Raw genomic sequence first — 21,439 nt, 5'->3', positions numbered from 1 at the left:
CGAGCGCTCCATCTGGGCTTAAGCCCTGAGGGACGGCCAGCCGCCACTGGAGGAGGCCGGCAGGCATGTTCATGTGTAAAATAATTATTAAAATCCACGCGTACACTACTGGCGAGAGTTAAAAACATCACACAAGGAGATTTTATATCACTTTTTTTTTTATTTCTCATTTTTATGCCAATATTGCAAGTTTGTTTTTTTTCTCCTTTTTTTTCTTTTCTTCTTTTAATGACATACAGATTTGAGCATGATCTGGAGCTGCAATATGTACAAAAAACAAAACTAAAACAGTATGTTATCAAAAAAACAAAAACAAAACAAAACAAAAAATGAAAATAGAACACCGTCCCCTTTTTGCTTTGACATTATTGCTAAATGTTACAAACGGCACAGGTTTCTACCATCAGCAACCCTTTGAGCACTGAGTACACTACCACAAGGACACCTCTGCTTACCAGTTACTAGAATAACACACAGACACAGTGAGAGTGAGAGCACGGGGAGGAGGAGGAGGAGGAGGAAGATGAGGATGGAAAGGTGAGAACTGTCGTGAAGCTATGTGTAAAAAGGCTGTGTGTTAAAAAAATAAAATTAAAAAACGGGAGGGAACATGTACATACACGGAAACATGAGCGGTAAAGAGTGAGGATGAAATGTGTGAGAGGAAGGAAGGTTAGCGCTCAACAGTCTGGAGGAGGAAGGCTCCTCACTCCTTTTTTTTTTTTTTTTTTACTTTTCTTTTTTTGTTATCCGTTTAAAGCTGCCTCTCACTCTGCCCTGTTTTGTTTAGCAGTGCATGGAAACTACATTGTAAAAAAAAAAAAAAAAAAAGGACATTTGGCATATTAGAGGATACATACATTGTTCAGAGCTCATTATTAAAAAAAAAACAAATAAAAATAAAAACAAACAAAAACACAAGAACAGCTGCTTTTGGAAGAGTAAAACAAATGTGACCAGACACAAAGAGAAAGAAACCGGTTCAGATAAGTGTGTGTGTGTGTGTCTGTGTGTGTGTGTGTGTGTGTGTGTGTAAAAGCGTCGCTAATGAGATGGCGTTTTTTTGTTTTTTCTCCATCTCTCTCTCTCTCTTTGTGGTTAATACAGCGTGCTTTTTCGAGAAGGCGTGTAACATTTCATTTATTTTTACCCCTTTTTGACGATGATTCGTCCCCCTTAACGATAAAGTTATTTCGTCAGATCCTCCCTATACCTCCCATCGTCCCTAAGAGAGGAATAAAAAAAAAACAAAAAAAAAACTGTAAACCAGCTCAGATTGTCAAGGCGACACATTTTTTTTTTGAAAAGCATGCATCACCCCCTTCACTCCCTCGTTAGTGTGAGCCAATGCGACAAAGCTGCGCTGCGTGGGGAGATTTAGAGGAAGCCGGAGGGAGGAGGGGGCGGGGTTTGCCGTAAGAGGCGACTCAGCATGTAAACAAAAACCCAAAAATATCCACGCTCGAGGAAGAGGGACGACGGCGACGACTCACTGGACTTTTAGAGCTAGTAGAAAGACAAAAAAAAAAAAAAAAACGAGTTAAAAAATCTACAGTTGAGATTGTGTGACCTCCATCCTGCAGAGTAAAGGGCTCAAGGTCGACCGGCGGCGCCGACAGGAAGTGGCCTCTTTGAAAGAAAAGAAGAAGAATACACTCCCAGGCAGGCAGCACGGGCTATAATGCACTTTTCTTTTTTTTGTGTGTGTGTGTGTGTGTGTTTTCGACATAAGACATAAGGGGAGACTTTGTACCAATAATTTAAAAAATATCAATATTACAATATAAAACATTTAACATGAATGACTGACAGGTGGGCGAGGGCGGCGAAATGGGGGCATAACTTAATCTTTTTTTTTTTCTTCTTTCTTTTTTATAAACAATGAAGAGGTGTGGGGGCGGGGGGGGGGGGGGGGTGCAAGCGAATCCTTTTTTGTTCCAATTTCAAGGGTTTGTTTTGCAGGAAAACTCTGGAACACTTTCATTAAGCAGACATTCAAGTTACAGTATTTGTTGTTCCCCCTCCCCCGGAAGTGTATACAGTTGTACTGTAATACCAGACCACAAGTATTGCCTTTGAATGTTCATCCACAATAAATCAAGACAGTCGGATCATCGCGGCGGAAGACAGAAACACCCCGTGAATCTCAAGTTACTTTTTCTTTTTTTGGAGAGCAGTTGGAACACACTTTGAAATGGAGCGAGTCTGACTCGATATTCCATTACAGCAAGTACATACATGACAGTTACACACACACTCGTGCACACACACACACACACACCAATCGCACACACATATACGCGCTTTTGCTGGCTGGTGAACTAGTGCTCAGGCGGACAAAGGAAGGATGAAATGACCTGTACAATATTGCTGTTCTGTTTGGAAATGCACATCTTGGATCACACACATTTAGAAGGCCTTTATACTCCGACAGGAGACGCGGTCACCATGAACACAGATGAGTGCAACTACTCGGACAGTGAGTCAACAATGTACACAAGCTTGTTTCTGCAAAGATAATAAAACCACAGGAGATCCTTTTTTTTTTTGTTGTTGTTGTTGTTTTTTTTTTGTCTTTTGTTGTTGTCGATTTTAAAAAAAGAGAAGGCTGTAAAAGAGCTTACGGCGCTCGTGAGACGTTGTACCAGAAAAGTGAAAAGGCGCCGCGGGCGCCGCACGGGGGGAATAAAAAACGGGCTTATTGTACTTGTACACCAAGAAAAAAAACGAAAGGCCGAGGACGACCCTTCGGAAAGGCTGCTTTGCGTGACAAGGTGTTTTTTTTTTTTGTTTGTGTTTTTTTTTTTTCTCTCCGGCGCCGCAGCGGCGAGCTCAAGACGGCGAAGCTCCTGCGAAGGCATCAGCTTGTTTTTTTGTTGTGCTACGCACGGCTTCTTCCCAGGTGAGTAAACAGCAGGTACGAGAAAGGTGAAGTATTTTTTTGTGTGTGTGTGTGTTGTAATTGAAGTTATCGGTAAGGCCACGTCAAATTCAAAAAGTGTCCGTCTTTTCTTTTTCTTTTTTTCTTCTTTTTTTTCTTTTTTTTTGGAAAACCGCTGGGTTACAGCGCACGCTGGAAGACACCTTCGGGGAAGGTGCGGCTTTTGGAGTTTCACTACATTATGATTGGCTAACAGTGACCAACAGATACAGGATATTAGATATGTGAGCGGTTCGACTGTGTACACAGTAGGAATATACAGTACTAAGGCTATCCTTTCAATCAATGACTACGCTTGTTACATTAAACCCACTTGCGTTCGTAACTGTGGAAGTCTAGTTTTGTTGTTGTTGTTTTTTCTGCAAATGTAGCTATGGCTCCGTGTGAGATGTACTGATGTGTATACGTTCCATACTTTCCAAAAAAGGAGACATAGCGCACATAGAGTATTGCAGGCAAGGCAGAGGCGTTGCTTAAAGCTTTTCTTTTTAAAGACTTCATAAAAACCAATGATAAAACAAAGGCCCTCTGAGGTTATTCCACAATTTAAAAAACAAACAAAAACAAACAAACCCCAACCTTCGCTTATGTAAATAAACAACCCAGACTTCAGAACTTGTTTTTTTTTCCCCAACAGAAGAAGCGAGAGTATAAAAAAAAGAAAAAGAAAAGAAAAGATTCAATCCAATAGACTGAAAAACAGGCGTTTTGTAGTAAGGTCACGATAACATACAGGTTGGGATTTTGGACCTCAAAAAGGGGGAAAACAAAGCCCAAGCTCAGAGGAAGAATAGAAACTATTTGGTAACAAAAGTGTACTATATGTTTAATACAAAAAAGGTATGGAGAAAAATGTACCTTTACTAAAGCTTATACAAGATCCTTGGTCCATAAAAACTATGTTATCGTCACGTTTTATGTGTGTCCCTCTGCATCCTCGCGCTCCCTCCAACAACAATACATCCAAACCCCTTTTCGGAAACCACAAATCAATGCAAAAAAAAAAAAAAAGGAATAATTATAAAACAAGTGGTGGGAGGAAGAGGAGGAGGAGGAGGAGGAGGAGGGGGGGGAGCAGGGTGGCGCAAAAAATAGACTTTCCTATTAAGAGATTTTCCCGTTTTTGTTTTTGTTCTGTCCACGATGGATGTATTGTTGTTGTGGTTTCCGTTGTCACGGCCGCAGAAAGGTGCGGGCATTTCACTCGTTCCCAACACCAGCGCTGGATAGGCAAGTCCCTAAAGTAACCACAGGAGAGGGGAGCACTTCTTTTACGCTTATTTCCACAGCGCTGGGATGTCACTCCTTCAGATTTTCCCCCCCTGCGTTTGCTCCTGTTCTCCCGCCGATTCCGTTTCAGCTTCTTTGTATCCAAAAAATTAATACGCAGCACTTTAGAGTGAGTCTTTGCTTATCGTTTCCCGTAGTCTTCATATACCTCTTGTGGTACATTTTGCTCTCAAGGCGTATAGCATGGAGCGGCCCCCCCCCCATGTGTGCGTTAGGAGACCACGGCTGCGGCGGCGGCGGCGGATGAGGATGTGACTCCCGCGTTGGAGGTGCTGTTGGGGCCGTAGACGCCGGCGCCGGCGTCCTGGCTGTTGTTGCTGAGCAGGCTGGAGTTCCCGGCCCGCAGGATGGCCCCGGCGGCGCTGCAGTGCGGCCGCGGCCCGGGCTCCGGCGTGTAGGTGAAGGTCAACGTGGTGGAGTAGATGATGCCGTCGTTCCTGACCAGCGTGACGGGCACCTGGACGGGCTGCCGCACCCAGCGCCAGCCCTCGCGGAAGGCGGAGATGTCGGGCACCACGCACAGCATGCTCTCCGCACACCTGAGGGGGGCGGCGGGAGGGAAACAGGGACGGCGTCAGGCGGCGCAGATACGAGGGTTTCATTTAGGAGGGAATTATGTCAGTTTGGAAAAAAACAGATATGTTTTCAGATTTGTGAGGGTTTTAAATTTGATCTTCCAAAGTACAAAAGTGATCTGAAAAATACAAAACTTGTTTTTCATGTATTACTTCTCCTTAACAATTCTCCATCAATGGACTTAATATAAAGTAAAATATAAATAAAAGCCTCCGGTGTGGTATCTCGCTATTGAAATATACCTTAAATTACCTCAATATCTTTTCCTGCAATAATGTCTTAGCAGAAATGACAGAAACGGTTCATGGCCTAAATAACAAAAGCGCTATTTGCTTGTGGTGTTTCAAATTCATGGCTCTGGATGGATGGATGGTGTACAAGAGATAGTGAAAGCTACCGCTACATAAATGGGACACGTCAAAATATCTGACAGTTGATAAATTGTCATGTTAACTGAGCCGAAGTCTATTAGCAGAAAACAGGGACTCGTATTACAAATGAAGCCTCATTACGTCTCAGAGGTCTTTTTTACAGGCGTGTCACGTTGCAGTAACTTGGCTCTTAAAGGATTGTTGGCTCACCCGAAGCAAAATAATCACTGAACAGGTTTGAAGAAGCAGCCGTTGTCAAGTCTGACAGGGAGCATTGCAAAAGCTTTTATTAAATCAAATGACACTATTAACTTTTTCATATCTCCATTATAGGCATTCAACTTGAAGCCCATCATTCTTCTCTGACTGCTTGATCCCTAATAAATCCTGAAATTAGTCATAATAGACAATTTGTATGCTAATGAGGGAAAGAAATAGAAATTCTGGGGAAGACATCAGATCTAATTGTGGCCAAGAAAAGGATGGAGTCCATCATGCAGCAAAAACTAAGAGGCACACCTGTACATGGTCTCCGCCTCAACGTCTCCGAACCAAACCCGCAGATTTGGAGTGAAGTTCTGTCCCGTCAGCTCCAGCATGGCGACGTCGCCGCCGCCGTTCAGCTGCGGACGAAGAAGATGGTTTAGTAACCGCGCTGACGTGCGGAGGACCAAACCCGCACCGTGACCAGCGAGTACCTGTAAGCTCTCCACCACAGGCACGGGGGTGACAGGCGAGTGGACCGGGCCCATGCCCTCGTAGAAAGTGTATTCAGCCTTGTCCGTGCTGATGATTGTCCAGGAGGCGCCGTCGTTGATCATCTCCTTGTTTGGTTCCTTTGGGCATGGCGTGGCCTGAGAGAAAAGGGGGAGTCACGACCTTGATGCACATCTGGTGCAGAGACAAGTGCAGCCGATCAAGACTACTCTCATCCTGTCTTTGGCTTCACGACTTCTTCTTCGGGACTTCTTCAAAGACAAAACATCGCCCCGTACCATAATGATAAATATGAAGAAGACATGCGGGATTTGAGGCCAAAGTCCCTTTAAATTCAGCCCTTTTATTTCACAATCACCCTCAACCATCTGTAGGAATTGAGCCACTAACTTGAAACTGGATGATCCTTTCTTGGGAAAGGCACAGGTACATGCGTTCCGTGTCCTTCAGGTAGAAGGCACACTTGTGGAGCTGGGAGACGGGGTCGTCGGCGTCGAGCAGCGCCGTCTGCTTGTCCACTTTGCGGATGATCTGACGGGGAAGAGGATGAGACGAAGATGAGCAAGAAAGACTGACAGGCAGAGGGAAGTCGATCAGAAAGAAATCACTAAAAACGGTAAAGAAACAGAACTAATGTCAGAATAATATTCTTTTTTTAATGTTAACATGAATATCAATCGTCGCACTCTCATTGTTAGCTTAGCATGAAGACTGAAAACAGGGGGAAACAGCTGTGTATGTAGTTTGGGTAATCTTTATTAAAAAAACCTCCATTTCAATGTATTTCTTGAAGTGATTTGCATGTTTCTTGGTGTTATTTTCATCGCTGATCAACTCTTATCTTAAATGGGTCATTTTACCAGTCTGGGCAGGGCCATGCCAGTGACGGAGCAGACCAGCTTGACTGTCTGGCCGTAGTGGATGTATCCGTCTCTCACAGTGAACTCTTCTCCCTCTGACTCCTCGTCATCCACTGAAAAAACGCACAACGCAGGAATGAAGAAGTCAGCGCTGCGGCGAATAACCCACGAGACGTTTTTTTTCCGGTTTCATTCAAAAACCCACGTTCCATCAATGGGGCCCTTTGTCTGCGATGACTCAGCTGTGTAATAATTACAACGCATTGTGGGATACATTTACAATGAGCGGAGAGAGAGACGCGGTGACAAGCCGTCAAACCACATTCCTCGCGCTGAACCTCAGCGTGACTTAAAGCTTTTCAGAAGTCAAGATGTTCGCGCTTGACGCTTCGGGACTCACGCAGATGGATGTAGAAGGCGCCCCACTGCTGGGAGCTGGCGTGGAAGTTGCCGCCCTCCACGTGGAGATAGCGCGTGCTGACCGTTTGGGACCGAAGCCGGTTGAAGAGCGCCACCTTGGTCCCTGACGCGATGCACACTGTGGAACCACATGAAGACACCAAGACACAGACAAACCGGTTAGAACGACCCGGACGCGTTGCTCACAGCTGCGAGGTGATGTGTTAACCCGGTCATGTGCCTGTGGTGAAGTGACGCTACGCTGCCCTCTAGTGGCTAGACATAACACATGATACTGTTCTTAATAAGAATACTGACAATAAGACAAATTAAATAATTCAAATTGAAAATGTAAATCGAATCAAACAGATATAAACACATTAGAAGATTTCAACAAGATTTAAATACAAGTCTGAAATGTGCAAGCTTCCTTTCTTGGTATAAACAGTGTGCTGTGAAACCTTTTAAGTGACTTCTTTTCTGTTTTTCTGTGCTTTCTTTCCCCTCTTTGTATCCTCCATGTTTATTTATTAAGCTATGACGTCTGTGTTGGTGTGTGCAAAAATTGTGTTGATATTTTGGCCAGGCTAAAGAGGGAAATTCAGACCTTCGGAGCGTATATTTGTTAAGTAAAAAGGTCCCAACAATATTAGGACCATAACTTAAGCTTCACTTAAACATAACAATTTGAAGACTTTTGGTTTGACTGTCATTTTGTAAAGTCCATAAGTGAGTAGAAATTTACCATGAAGCTGTGAAATGAGTGTCGTCCATAATTGACCCGTTATCTATAACACTGCTTTTAGAAATCTCAATGAACATAGAATGTACTGAATAACAAACCCAAAGGGTAAAGATGGAGGTCAAATGTGTGTGTGCACACACTCACACACCACAGTATTTGACAAACAAGGGAGTGAAGCATTCGCTTCACTGAACGTCAGAACGCATCAGTGTCCTCAGCACGAACAACAGACAGAAATGCGCTTCGACACAGCGACGCGTCAGACTTACAGTCAGCGTTTTTGAGCGATTGCTTCTTTTTGGAGGGCTTGGAGATGACTTTGATCCTCTTGCTGAGGAAGACGCCGATGTCCGCGCTGTTGCCGTAGAACATCTTGACGGACAACATGAAGTGCTTTCTCTTGTCGGAGTCGGATATGTACAAGGTTTTGGCTGTGCAATAGTTCTGGGTGGAGGAGAACAAGGACAGCATTCAGAACACATTTGATGTATTTTTGTTTTTCTGGTGATAATGAACGATTCCTGGGAAAGACACACAGAGTGACATGAGAACACGGCTCACATTCCTGTTTTTTTTTTTCACCCCCCGGGTTACATATGTGTCATCACTGTCAACAGAAGAATGATCTGAAGCCAAGTGACAGACTTCCAGTAAAGTAAAGTAAAGTAAAGTGCCGGCAGGGAAGGTGTGCAGCTGTGTCAGCTTCTTGTGAATGACTGCATGTATCTGTGTGAAAGGAAGTGACATAGTGACACCGAGTGTGCGTGCGTGCATGCGTGTGTGTGTTGTACCTTTCCCTCTAAATTAAGCTGTTGCATTTCTTGGTCGCTGTTGCCGATGCCGATGAAGGCGCACGGCTGCGACTCCTGCTCGGAGCAGCCGTCTCGCTCCATCTGCTCCTTCTTTTTCTTCCAGCCGCTGCCCATCAGGTAGACGCAGGGAGGAGGGCAGAAGAACCTGAACGCACGCACAAATGCATCCATGAGCGCTTGGACTGAACTTCGCCGGACCATCTGTTTTCTCCTTCGTTGGTATTCACTTTAGCGGCAACCTGTTCAGCCGAGTAAGTCAACTAATTTATCCGTTTTTTTTCCTGCCCCTTTAACTAATATTTCATAGATATAGAGAGATAAATGTATAGTATGTTTTTAAGCCTCTGGCCGAGACGAAAAAAGAAAAGTTCTGTGTCTTTAAGATTAATTTTAAAAAGTGGCACATAAACAGTGTAATACAATTACAGAAAAGTACATCTCAAGGACACAAACCAATCGTCAACAACTGGCAGAAAAACAAGCGGAACGTGTCTTTAAGGACACAGCGTGCATCTCTTCACTTCCACCAGAAGAGGGCAGACCTGTGCTACGCCGCATCAAGACGGTCACAGTGTTCCCAACACACACACACATGCTGTTGTATACAATCGAACTAAGCACTCTTTCCTTAAGCTGTCCGGTCTAATTTAGCAGATGTTAACACGAGCAGCCCAACATGAAACCAATCTTTCCATTTCAGGACATCGTACTGTTCCCGCTTCGCTCCTTTGAAATGCTTTCTAACATCAAGTGCAGAACTCTCTTTTTTTTTCATTTTTAAGAGAGACAACTTTGGCCTTATCAAATGTGAGATCAACTCGTGACTGATCCAGCAGAACTTCAAACAGACTCATGTGCGTCAGTGTGGAACTGGAAAGCGACCTATTTCCTAAGCGTCTGTCTCTGTGGGTGTTTGTCTACTTTCACCTACTATAAAAAGCGCAGACAGAAAGAAAAAGAGCCCGTTGGCATTCATGCGCCCACTTTCTCGGGCTCCCTGGTTATGTTTCATGCAGATGTAATCAGCGGCGCGAGACAGACGTGCGCGTCACAGGTTGTCTTTTTGTTTTTTTTGCAGGCTGGAGGATGTTGAAACACTGATATGCGCACAGAGACAGAAACCTGTCTTGTGAGGGGGGGGAATGTAGCTCTGACTGTGTGATACGGCAGAAATCCTTCGGCTAAGCGCACTCATTTAGACACTTTTGTTTTTTTGCCGACAGCTGGATGGTGGACTGGTAACAGACACTGTGGTTTTAACTGAGCACACACAGTTAAGGCCTTCATCGGCGAGCTACTGGACCTGTAAAAAAGGCCCGTGTGACAAGAGTTTGGATTGTTCGTCTTATTAACATTCGCTTCGCTGGTGTCACTTTAAGGACAAGAGAGCAAGAATGTATCCGAGGAATTCCTCTTAGTCTCTGGCTCTCTCATGTTGTGCTCCGGCTCTCCGAGGTGTCTCGGGGGTTGGCTGATCTGCCAAGAGATAGGCCTGATGAGATCGCAAGCGGCGCTGCAGATCGGCCAAGAAAACAGGCGGAGGATGGAGCGCTGCAAAGTTGCATAACGAGTGAAAAGAAGCGGGAGAAGGGGGAGGTGGGGGTTAGCTGTAAAAAAAAAAAAAAAAAGTTTAAGGAAGGGCTTGAGGAAGAAAAGATGAGCTGCAGAGTTCAAGAGAGCGACAACAAAGAAAGACAGCAACACTTTAAGGACCTCGGAGACCTGTATGCTCTTGAGCCTTTTTTTTTAAAATCTCCCCTGTTACCCATCTCCCCAAACCTCCCCGCTCCCTTTTCCTTCCGCCTCGCGGCCTTCACCTGAACGTGGCCTCACACAGGAGGTCGCCGCTCGCTTCCTCCTCCGACCTCTTTTGATACGGGAGGTCACGAAGGGTCGAGGTCGAGGAGGGTCGAGGTACCGGCGCTGCACTGAGGCGAGCTGGAATGTGTGCTCTTCACACGCTCCTTAGACGAAACCCCTCGAGTGACATACGTTGCCTCTCCATACACCCTTGCAGTGAAGAGGCCAAGTGTGTGTGTGTGTGTGTGTGTGTGTTCCTACATGACGCTAATAGGCTCCTTTGAAGCGGGGCTTTTTGCATTGAAAGTACTCAACAGCAGGTGTATAAAGGCTTCTTAAGCATCGTTCAGAATAAGAGGTCGACACTTTCACGCGATTGTCTTTTTGTACTCCGCATTTGGGAAAAAACTGGGACTGAGGCATGAAAATGTTCAAAATTGGATTAAAAAAAAGCAAAGTTTTGACAGCCGCTGAGCAAATATAGACGGGAAGCAAGAAGACAGTTTGATTGCTCCCGGCCAAGAAATAGTCTGGCACATAACCCCCCAACAAAATACGTTTCAGTTTTTGTAAAGATGGAAGACATAAAAAATGTCAATTAATGAACTTTCGAGGCGCTGGGAGGGGGATTGTGTTGCTTTTCGTTGCTTCAAGTAACTGGCTGCTGGCTAAAGGTTCATATTGATCAAACATTTCAACTTTTAGAACAGAGCATATTTCCCAAAAATGATGAATGACTCCTCTGAGACGGAGAAGAAATCAGCTTTAAGAATGTGAAGTGTTAATCCTACAGTGGAGAGCGATCCAAAGAGATTACACATAGTGATGAAATTGGGTGCATTTTCCATCTGTGAACCTGTGAAAGCGTCTCCGCCTTACTTGATTTTCTCAACCACTTCCAATGATTATCAAGGACCGAGAACAACCTTGATGAAAAGGCATCACACGCTCACCTTTTCTCGTTGCCGTAGGATTTTTGTGCAACTTTTGCGTGCAGGATCATGACAGTTTGGTCACCTCGCTCCTTCAGGTAATTCCTCATCGCTTCTCTGCAAGACAAAGACGGAGAGGGAAAGAGAGACAGATGTTCGTTAACAAGCCACTTTGTGACCCAGCAGATGAGGTGACGTGATAACGGCGAAGCAGAGGGAGTGTGTGTGTGTGTGTGTGTGTGTGTGTGTCCGTGTATAGGTTTTGAAACGATTTAGTGCGCACACAAACAAATTATAAAAATAAAGCGTGTGAAGTGGGGAATGAGAACATACAGAAAGACACATTCGGTACACTCGCAGCGACCTCTGGAAAGCCTCACAGCCTGCTCGCCAAAAATGCTATGTTCTCCCCCAGCTGGGTCCGTTTGGGGTGGGGGTGGGTGGGCTGAAACGTGAATGACCGGCTCAGAGGGACAGTGAGGAGCACGGGGAAGGCGGGGAGAGAAGAGGGTGACTAGGGGGCTGTGGGGAGGGAGGTAAAGAGAGAAGAAGGGAAAAGAAAACACCAGAGCTGAAGAAAAAAAAAACAGAAAAACAAAACAGAGCTGAGCTCACCAGCAAAGATTTCTCATCCCGTGTCAAAATGTTGCAAGGTCCGCGCTCCTATTACTTCTGTCAACTCCAACACCCTCCCACCCTCTTACCCCTCCTTTACACAGACGAGCCGGGAAAAAATCATTGTAATATATTTTTTGGGAAGGGTGAGGGGGACACACCAGTAGAGCTTATGCCGTGCTGAAAAGCAAGAGGTCACAGATCAGGCTTGGGCGCACAATTAAGACGCATCACACGCATGGACATCAACACACCCTGACCCAATCGGCGCTCCGGCACAGATGTCAGTGACACCTGACACGCCGGGCCGCTCCGAGGGCTTCCCACTCAGACGCACAGCTTTCCACTCTGCCACGCAATACTGGGCCGCATGCTCGGGTTAGACAAGGCTTTTGTTATTGAAAGCAAGGGGCCCCTCACAGTGTGTGTGAGTGCGTGTGTGTGTAAGTGTGTGTGGGAGGGGATGGAGGGGGGAAAGAGGAGGAGGAAGGAAGCCGCAGAGGGATTTTGGTTTATCCATTTCATATTGGCCAGGGAAACGTTGTATTTCTCACCTCGCTGTGTGGTGAGATCGTTTCTCGCGATTTGAGTCCTCGCAGCGGCGCAGAATGCTTTCGCTCTGTTCAGTAATTTTCTAAATTGCAACTGAAAATAAAAGGAGGTACAATCCTGGAATTCCAAACACTTGAGGCCATTTAACTGATCCGATGCAGTCTGATACCGTTTACACACCACATGGAGAAAATTATTTTCTTTTCCTGAATCAAGGCAGGAGAAGAAGAAAGAAGAAGAAGAAAGAAAAAAAAGGTGCAACACAACTGGAGCTTCTCAAAAGTCGTGGTTTGATGAAGACGCAGCTGACTCTTGATGTGGACTTTATTTGTGTTTATTTTACGGAGCGAGCGCAACACTCTGACACGGACGCGTTGAACCCCTTCGGGCCCCTGAGCTCACGGTTATTATCGATCATGTGCAGAGCACACAGCCAGCCCAGAGCCCGCTGGCGTCCGGCCTGCAGGGCCCGTGTCACTGTCCACATCCGACGTTGCCTGTGATCCACGGCAGATTTGCAGGAAGGGTGACATCACAGATAAAAGAACACATGTTGTGGCTGCACGGCATGCAGCATTATCTTGTCTTTTGCTTGTACTTTAAAATAGCTAAATTGTATTTGCTTTGTGTGTGTTGAATTTGTGAGCCTCTATGTCTAAGAGTCTCCTGAATGATGATACTACGTATATTAATATTCCCACTCTACTCATTATTTGTGCGCGCATTGTAAAGCGTCAATATTGCATAACCTCGGAGTTAATCGTATTTCTGTTTTTAGGTTTGTTTTGTAACATCTGCCTCTCGGGACCACAGATGAAAAATAGCCTCTTGGCTAACTCTGGCGCACTTACAGAAATGTTTTTTATTAATGTGCACTGTCTCCCTTATCAAATAAACCATTATTAACCGCTAGAAGCTCACAGTTATTCTTCAAGCAGCAAAAATTCAACCACAATCCAGATTACCCAATACCGAGGATCTGACGGTAAATTGAATATATATTGGGTTCAAAGACAAAACGGGCAGTTCAAGGGGAACGGAGCAGTCAATCCATCCCATTCGCTCCTCCTCGGGTGCTCGACACCAAACCGCCCTGCTGCTCCGCGTCTGCGTGATCCAATGATTTAATTGTTACCAATTTCCCACCATAAAGCTGAAAATTGAATCAGCCACATACCTCTGGCTCTTTAATCAAACGTCATCTCATACGTTGCTGCGCGGCCGCACGACACCAGCGTCTCACGCGGGCGTCGGGTTGGTTTCGTGCGACAGCCCTGGCTTGTGGTTAACACTGTTTCGCTGCTCGCTAAGTCGTTCCAGACCGCTGTGGCCGAGTTGGGGAGAAACCGTTTCCCCGGTCAAGACGGAAACGCTTCACTCCGTGATGAAGCCTTCACTCACAATGGCTTCTTCATGAAGTGCCATCTGCAATGTCCTCTTAAGCACTGTGATCCGCTTCCCAGCTACCACTCAACAAGCTCTGAATCGATACCAAAGATGCCCCCGCCGCATGTGGCAGCACTCAAACGAAACACAATACCCTGGGATCACAGAAATAACATAAACCCCGGTGGTGGGTCTCCATCTTTTACAAACTCGTGTTGTGTAGCCAGGCATTGTTGCAGAGAAATCCGCTGAATTTGAGATTAAATTCTAGCGGGGGGAATCCAAGGTTTACAAATATACCAAATATTTCAAAATGTGAAGATTTTTAATGTGATGTTGCATCCATACAAATCACGGCGTCTTTGGCTTTGAATATTTTTGAAAAAGAAGACACAAAATATTTATAAACATGACAATGCCATACAGATGGGAGGTGGGGAAATCCGGGACTTCTAGAGATAAAAAGCATATGCAAAAGAACGGAAAAGCAATCGCTTGAACTTGAATTGACACACCCAGTGTATAAAATGCAGATGTTTGCAATATGTGTTAATAAACTGTTGTCAAAAAGACTATGAGGCCGTTCACAGTATAACAAATATGTAGATGAGCCCATTCACTAATAAGCATAGGTAGTCCTGTATACTTGGATAGTTCAAATAGAGAGAGGTAAAGGAAGGGCTTCCACGAATGAGCGACAATGTGAAAATAAAATACAAGTAAGAATTGGCAGCGCGCAGATGCACAAAATGACAACATTTCAGATATTTGTATGGAAAGAATAAGAGTAAACAAAACAACCACAAAAACAAAACAAAAAGTAAACTGTGAAACCAAAGCCCTGAGACAGGAAGTTAAGGTTATGGGTATTACAACCTCAGCAGCCAGACACACAAAGCCACATTTCACATGTAATCATGAAAAGTAGCCCACGTCTATTGACAAGCAATAACAAAGAAACAATGCATCCACGCAAATGAAAGCAGCCACTGCGATACAATTTGTGACGCAGGTTGCGGCTGTTTACCTGCCTGTTACTGAGGCCTAACTAATGAGACACGTGCACAGTTATTTAGGCCAAATATGCTAAATGTAATTAATAAGGAAGGAGGGGCGGCACCGACACAGGACACGAGCAAACAAGCACCGAGCCGCAGGTTTCTATTTGTAATTTAAAAAAAATGTGCTAAAGGGCATTCAGCAAATGCAATAAAAAGGAGGAGAAGGAGAAGAAGGAGAAGGAGAAGGAGAAGAAGAAGAAGAAGAAGAAGAAGAAGAAGAAGAAGAAGAAATAGAAAAATAAACACCCGAGAAAGAAATGGGAAATACAAGAGACAAAAATGTGCCAGACAGATTTACAAGAACAGACAAATATTCAACAGCCGGCACTATGGGGGGTCGGGCGAGTGTGTGTGTGTGTGTGTGTGTGTGTGTGTGTGTGTGTGTGAGAGAGAGAGAGGAGGGGCTAGGCTAAGCCAGGCTACAGATGCAGCAGAGCAGACAGGCATCTGTCCCGTACATCTGCCACAGCGTCTACAGCGAAGCGGCGCTGTCACATGACCCCCTGTGAACAAATATGCACGCGCACACACACACACACACAGTATTGTGAAATAGCTCAATTAAGATGATCAGTCTGAAATCAGCGTGCGCCCCTGTGAATCACAAAAGGTAGATTACACACATCCGTGGTGTCGGGTTTGGGTCGTTAGCAATCCGCCCGTTCGGGCCGCTCGCCCTCCTTTTGAAAATCGGAAGTGCACGCGTGAATCTGGGAGCGAGGTGACCCACGGCGGACACAGGTGCTGGTTCGATGTCCAACCTCCAGAAGGCCCCTGTGAGCCTAAAACAACGGGATCATGCACGAGATCTCAGCTCGGATATTTCACAAGTGTGAGTCGATCAGCGGCTGGTGACGGGGGTAAAACAGTGGAAGCTAATTGGTTCAGCTTCGCCTGTTTTGTGATTGCCAAAGGAAATTTAGATGTCAACCATAAGATGGTTGGAGAGAGGAGAGAGGAGGGAGGAGGGGGGGGAATGCAAAAGGAAATTATTATGGAACACAAGTGTGTAGCTCCAGATCAAACAATAGCCTGGCACAAATTACCGGTCATCGGGGTTTTATTTTCGTCTGAATTTCGGCCTCTTCGACAAAGACGCGTATAACTGAAAGAGACAAAGTATTGAGCGTTTCCATCTGAGGCGATGGATTCTGCAGAGCCGGCCCTTCCCCTGTTGTTTGGGAGAATAAGCCCTTTCAGGGGCGGCTCCCCCGAACAGAGGAGGCAGCTTATCCAGCCTGTATGTCCTGTGAGTTGTGTCTGTTTGTGTGCAGATTTGCGCATGTGTGTGTGTGTGCCTGAATGCAAGATGTGTGTATGTGTGTGTGTGCGCTTGCTTCCAGTGTATGCGTGCCATGTATTGTATTTCCAGTCGAGTAGCCTTCCTGACAGGGCGGCCCTGCAGGACCCAGAGCTTGAGCTGCCCTAAAAAGCCCCTGCAGGACGGCGCACTGTTATAGCCGTCTGCGCCGCTGCCCGACAGAAAATCTTGGGGCTGTTGTTGCTGCTGCATGGAGTGGGTGTGAGTGAACATAGAGACACAAGGACCCTGAGCCAAATACAAAGAGACGAACACAAAGAACACGACACCGTGATATACAGGGGTACAAGCACACACACACACACAATGAGGCTGTTTTTAAGCCTTTGGGCGGCTGGGTACAGAGTGTTTTGTGTCCGTCATATATCTGGCCATTGGAACAATCAGACAAATGGAAGGGCCAGTGGAAGCCAGCGGACTGGCAGCACATGAATGAAGAGGGCGACACATCAAAAAGTGCTGCGGCCCCTTTTTTTCCCCCCCAAAACCGTTCTCGGCTGTTCCAGGAAGTGTGCAACCCCTCATTTTCCCCGCCGAGTGCCGCGCGCAAAAAGACGAGCATGTGCGCACACACACACGAACGGCAGCCAGAGAGAAAAGAGAAAGAGAGACACCAACAAACAAACAAGTGCACAGACACACACTCACTCACACACACACACACACACACACACACACACACACACACACACACACACACACACACACACACACACACACACACGTCCAGAAGCAAGCCACAACATCCATCAACATTGTGCGTTCACCCAAATGACTTGGAACGAACATAAGAGGAACCGAATAATCAAAAACTTGCAGTGCTAGCGGTGGAAGCTACGCTGGACGCAGCACAGACAGTCACAGTGCAGACAGAGTCCACGCGGGGACAGAGAGTCCTGTGAGAAGATGAATTATCGCTTTTCTGGCTTGTTTTCCGACCAAACACAGGGTTCATTTTAACACGGGGAAATCAAAAGCATGTCTCGGAGCATGAAAAACTACAGCGATCAAACTAATAAACAATCAACAGCGGAACAAACATGATGTAATACAGCAGGGGTCAACCGATAACAGCTGCGTCGAGGCCAGAATTACACTCGAAAAATAAACGATGCATGTAATGTTGTTGCTTTGGTGTGCCGTTGTTATTGTGGCAACAACATGCAGCCCATCTGAACTGCGGTCAACTGTCAGACGCAACTCCAACTTGATTCTGCATCTGCAGAAAGGAGTTCATCTCTGACTCAACGACAAGCTGGATAACAGTTTATTTCATGCTCTCGTTTGTTTTTCAATAAGCGAATGAACCCTCCACCGATTACGGAAAGAATTACAATAAGAAAAAAAGGGCGTACAACTGTTTATACCCTAGTTCTGTGCTACGCTGTTGAGAACTTTTTAAGACACCTTGCACGCAGCTCCAACAATTGGGATCACTGTGAGCGTCTTCAAATGAATCGCAGGCGGTGAACTTTATATTCTAAAGCACACAGGAGTTTCTTGAACTACTGTTGTTTGTCGTCTACACACAGGTGGACTACACACAATAGTAAACACAGAAACACACACACACACACGTATACAGGCGCTCACCTTGTTAGGCGCAGTGGCTGAGGGCGCTCCCCGAACTTCCTGCAAAGACACAAAGTGAGAACACAACATGAGTGGGCTGGTTATCAACCACAAACACACAGAGTAAACACTGCATTACACAATGGTGCACGTACACACACACACACACGCCTGTCACAGTGGCCTTGAGCGTGGAATGGCAGCGAGCTCAAATACAGGCAGGTGACAGGACATGTCCGGTGTCAGCAGGTGCACAGACACCAATCTTCATTCCGACACGTTGAAACACGCCGCGCGTCAACGCAAAAATGCCGACGACGTTGCAAGAGCAGAAGAGCCGACAATAACCGACGGGTCCGAGACGGCCACCAGCTCACCAAAGACAACAATAAAGGGCGTGGACGGCTTGAGATTACAGTCACTACACATACTTATCTTGGTAATCTAGGTTTTTATGACCTACAGCTTTAAACATATAATAAGTGATGTGTGTGTGCGTGTGTAGGGGGATGACCTCATTGTTTCATTCAAAAGAATCTAAAAATAAGACTGACCAAACACACCTCTTCCATCATGACCGAGAGCACATAATCATGCGTGAGGCAAGACACTTCTCAAAACTTCAATATTAGTAGATTAGCCCTCACCACTCCAATAAAAGACCTTTTCTGAAACTACCAGTTCTGCAGTTTTCTAAATCCGTCGACCCCCCATGAAGCAGGAAACTCAGTTCAACTTTCTGCTTGGTATGTGAATCAACCGATTTGACATGTAGGTCGCGCCCCGGGGGGGTCTTTTAAATAAAATAAAAAAACGTCATGATCTACGTCATGAAAGGATGAAACATACATTACAGCTCATTTCACTTTAAAAAAAAAAAAAAAAAAAAACTTTCCCCTTAATTCTGTATGTTGTATGCCCTTTAAAATCTTTGTGACAGTAGCATTGATTGATTGTTTCCAATGTCATGACAACCCCATATATATATATATATATATATATATATATATATATATATATATATATATATATATATATATATATATATATATATATATATATATATATATCTTGACTCATTACAAAGATTCTGTCCTAAAAGTGGACACGCTTCCAGCATGCTGACTTTTGCTTAAACTGTAATTGAGTCATAGCTGAAAACTCGTAGTCATAGATCACACGTAGCAAGGAAACCACTTCTAACCACACGTACAGAAAAAGGCCGTCAACTTGCGACATGTCACCGCTGGAGGAGGACTGTTTCATTGTTGGTTAAGCAGCGACGTGTGCAACCTGTTTCAGGCAGTACAGTCGGGCCTGCTCGCATAGGTACTTAAAAAAGGGACCGAAAAGCAGAGCCTAAAGCACTGGCAGTACTTCTTTCTCTTTTAAACACGTCAGTACATATCCTAATTTATTTGCACAAATTTAAAACAGTTTTTTTTTCTGTTTCTTTTCTCTAAAAGCTTTGGCAGTGCGTCAGCAAGGTTACAGCCGGCAGCTTCAATGTAGTGAGCGTGAAAAGAAGAAGCCGGAGAGCCAAAAGTGTCACTTGTAGTTTGCTTCTGGCTACAGTTGCTAACTCAAACATCACGGGTGGTTACATAAAAAAAAATTAAAAAGCCAACTAGGATCCGAAATTCAGAATGTGACGTGACAAATTATTGCTTTAAACTTCTGTAGACTTTTTTATTTTATTATCTGGTCGGACAACCTCCTCGTCCAGGTGAGTTAGCTTCACTTTATGTTTTGTTGCATTTTACTATTCAGTGAGCAAAACAACTAAAAACAAACCAATTCTTAAATTTCATTTGAATAAAAATGGGTCTGCAACTAACAGTTAATCAGTATTGATTAATTTGTTCATTACTGCAATAATTTTAAAAAGGTGTCATCCTCAAATTTCTTGTCCAATATCCCAAATGATTCAAGTAAAGGTGTGAAAAAGAAAACCATCAAATCCTCACATTTGAGATGGCAGTTTCTAAAATGAAAAACGTGACTATTCATTCAATTCTCTAAATAGTTGCAGAACTGTTTTCATGCAATCGATAACTCGAGTAATTGTTGCGTATTTTGTTCAACAACAAACTGCAGGAGTGCTCCTCACTGCAGATATGTGACAATACTCGCTCATAGGCGACACATTCTTGAGCACCACTGCAATGTTCCTTTAGGGCACAAAGCTCTAGTAGTAAAGTGTAAACAACTGTGAATGTACTCGTTTATATATTTATGGTTTCTGCGCCTTAATGGTTGCAGCAATGCACAGTTTTGAGAGTTAAGTTTGCAACGACAGCATACTAAACATTGATCCTTAACACCTTGTGACACGGCATGAAGGCTTTACAGTAACATGCAGCTTGTGGCACATGGCTGGCACAAAGAGGCGCTACATGGACGTGTATGCAGCAGGTGGAGGCGACTGTACACAGGGGTGCGTGTGTGCATGTGTGTCTACAAGACGGACACAAGAGTCTGGGTGAGTCACATTGTGTAGGATGTGGTAGCGTTGCATGCTGCTGATAAGTATGTCAATACATCTTACAAGCCATCAATGAACACACAGATAATGTGTCACTCAAGTGAGAGGTTTTGGCACACAATTCGAAATAGATGAAGAAGAGGAAGAAGTACGCTAACGCATCAAGGGATGAAAATAGCATCGGAAAAGCGGGCAAAGCGGGGATGAAGGGCTGGAGAAAGCGAGAGAAACTGAAAGCATGATTGGTGCAAGAGCCAGAAGGAGGGAGTGGAGGTGGAATAATTATAAAGGAGGGCAATCAATAAGGTTCCCACAGTGAAACTCTGATGCCTCAACCGGCTAATGGATTCCAGACGGCTCTCTTTTTCGCCCTCTCTCTCTCTAAACCTCACCCCCCCCCCCTCCTCCTCCTCTCCACTGCAAACAGGGAGCGACAGAGGGAAGGATACTGCGGGTAAAGTGTGGGGTGAGATTAAAGGCGAGGCAAGGAGAAGTGGATGGCGTGTTGCGGAGAGAGGAAGAATGGGATCTACGCGGAGATGAAGTGCAAGGATTTAGGGGCGGATACGCAAGGAGAAAACATGAAACGTTCATGGCTGCATTTACTCGCATTTTATATTTTTTCAAACATTGTGAAACATCCATCCATCAGAAGGGGGGAAAAAGCAAAAGCCATTAGGATACACGCTGGTTGTATTTTGCGACCCTTTAATGTGTATTAACGGTATGCATGCATCAAAAGTCACATGGCTAATCTCTACCAGATTGAGGTAGTTCACGTACGGAGACGAATTCTACTTTGACGAAGCGATTGGAAGTTCTGCGAAAAGACACCGTTTAGTGTCACCTCAGTGACACAAACACCAACACCAACAAGAAAAGAGGCCCAAACACAGGAAACCACAAAAAAGGTAGAGTTGCAAAGGCAAAAGAAAGGCACGCTGACTGTTGCATCTGCAGTTTTTTGTATTTTTTTTTTTTTTGCTTGACTCTGAAATGACATG

General features: G+C 44.9%; 1 protein-coding gene across 1 annotated transcript in view; it reads right to left on the bottom strand.

Moving 5' to 3' along the window:
- Window positions 1-140: 140 nt before the first annotated feature.
- The window catches only part of rbpjb (recombination signal binding protein for immunoglobulin kappa J region b), a 40,337-nt gene continuing 19,038 nt past the window's right edge, over window positions 141-21,439 (bottom strand). Inside the window, exons 2-11 of the mRNA XM_068587390.1 lie at window positions 17,972-18,010; window positions 11,465-11,560; window positions 8,691-8,856; window positions 8,169-8,343; window positions 7,156-7,293; window positions 6,756-6,868; window positions 6,286-6,426; window positions 5,877-6,032; window positions 5,698-5,801; window positions 141-4,770 (exon numbers count right to left, since the gene is read on the bottom strand). Coding sequence (XP_068443491.1) covers window positions 4,443-4,770; window positions 5,698-5,801; window positions 5,877-6,032; window positions 6,286-6,426; window positions 6,756-6,868; window positions 7,156-7,293; window positions 8,169-8,343; window positions 8,691-8,856; window positions 11,465-11,560; window positions 17,972-18,010 — 1,456 coding nt within the window. The 3' untranslated portion in view covers window positions 141-4,442. The remainder of the gene's footprint in view (window positions 4,771-5,697; window positions 5,802-5,876; window positions 6,033-6,285; window positions 6,427-6,755; window positions 6,869-7,155; window positions 7,294-8,168; window positions 8,344-8,690; window positions 8,857-11,464; window positions 11,561-17,971; window positions 18,011-21,439) is intronic.

This window comes from Clinocottus analis, unplaced genomic scaffold (assembly GCF_023055335.1).
Source record: "Clinocottus analis isolate CAN_PGR_092001 unplaced genomic scaffold, fCliAna1.0.p SCAF_21, whole genome shotgun sequence".
Taxonomy (NCBI): Eukaryota; Metazoa; Chordata; class Actinopteri; order Perciformes; family Cottidae; genus Clinocottus; species Clinocottus analis.
The sequence above is the reverse complement of the archived record's forward strand: the minus strand, read 5'-3'. Positions and strand labels throughout refer to the sequence as shown.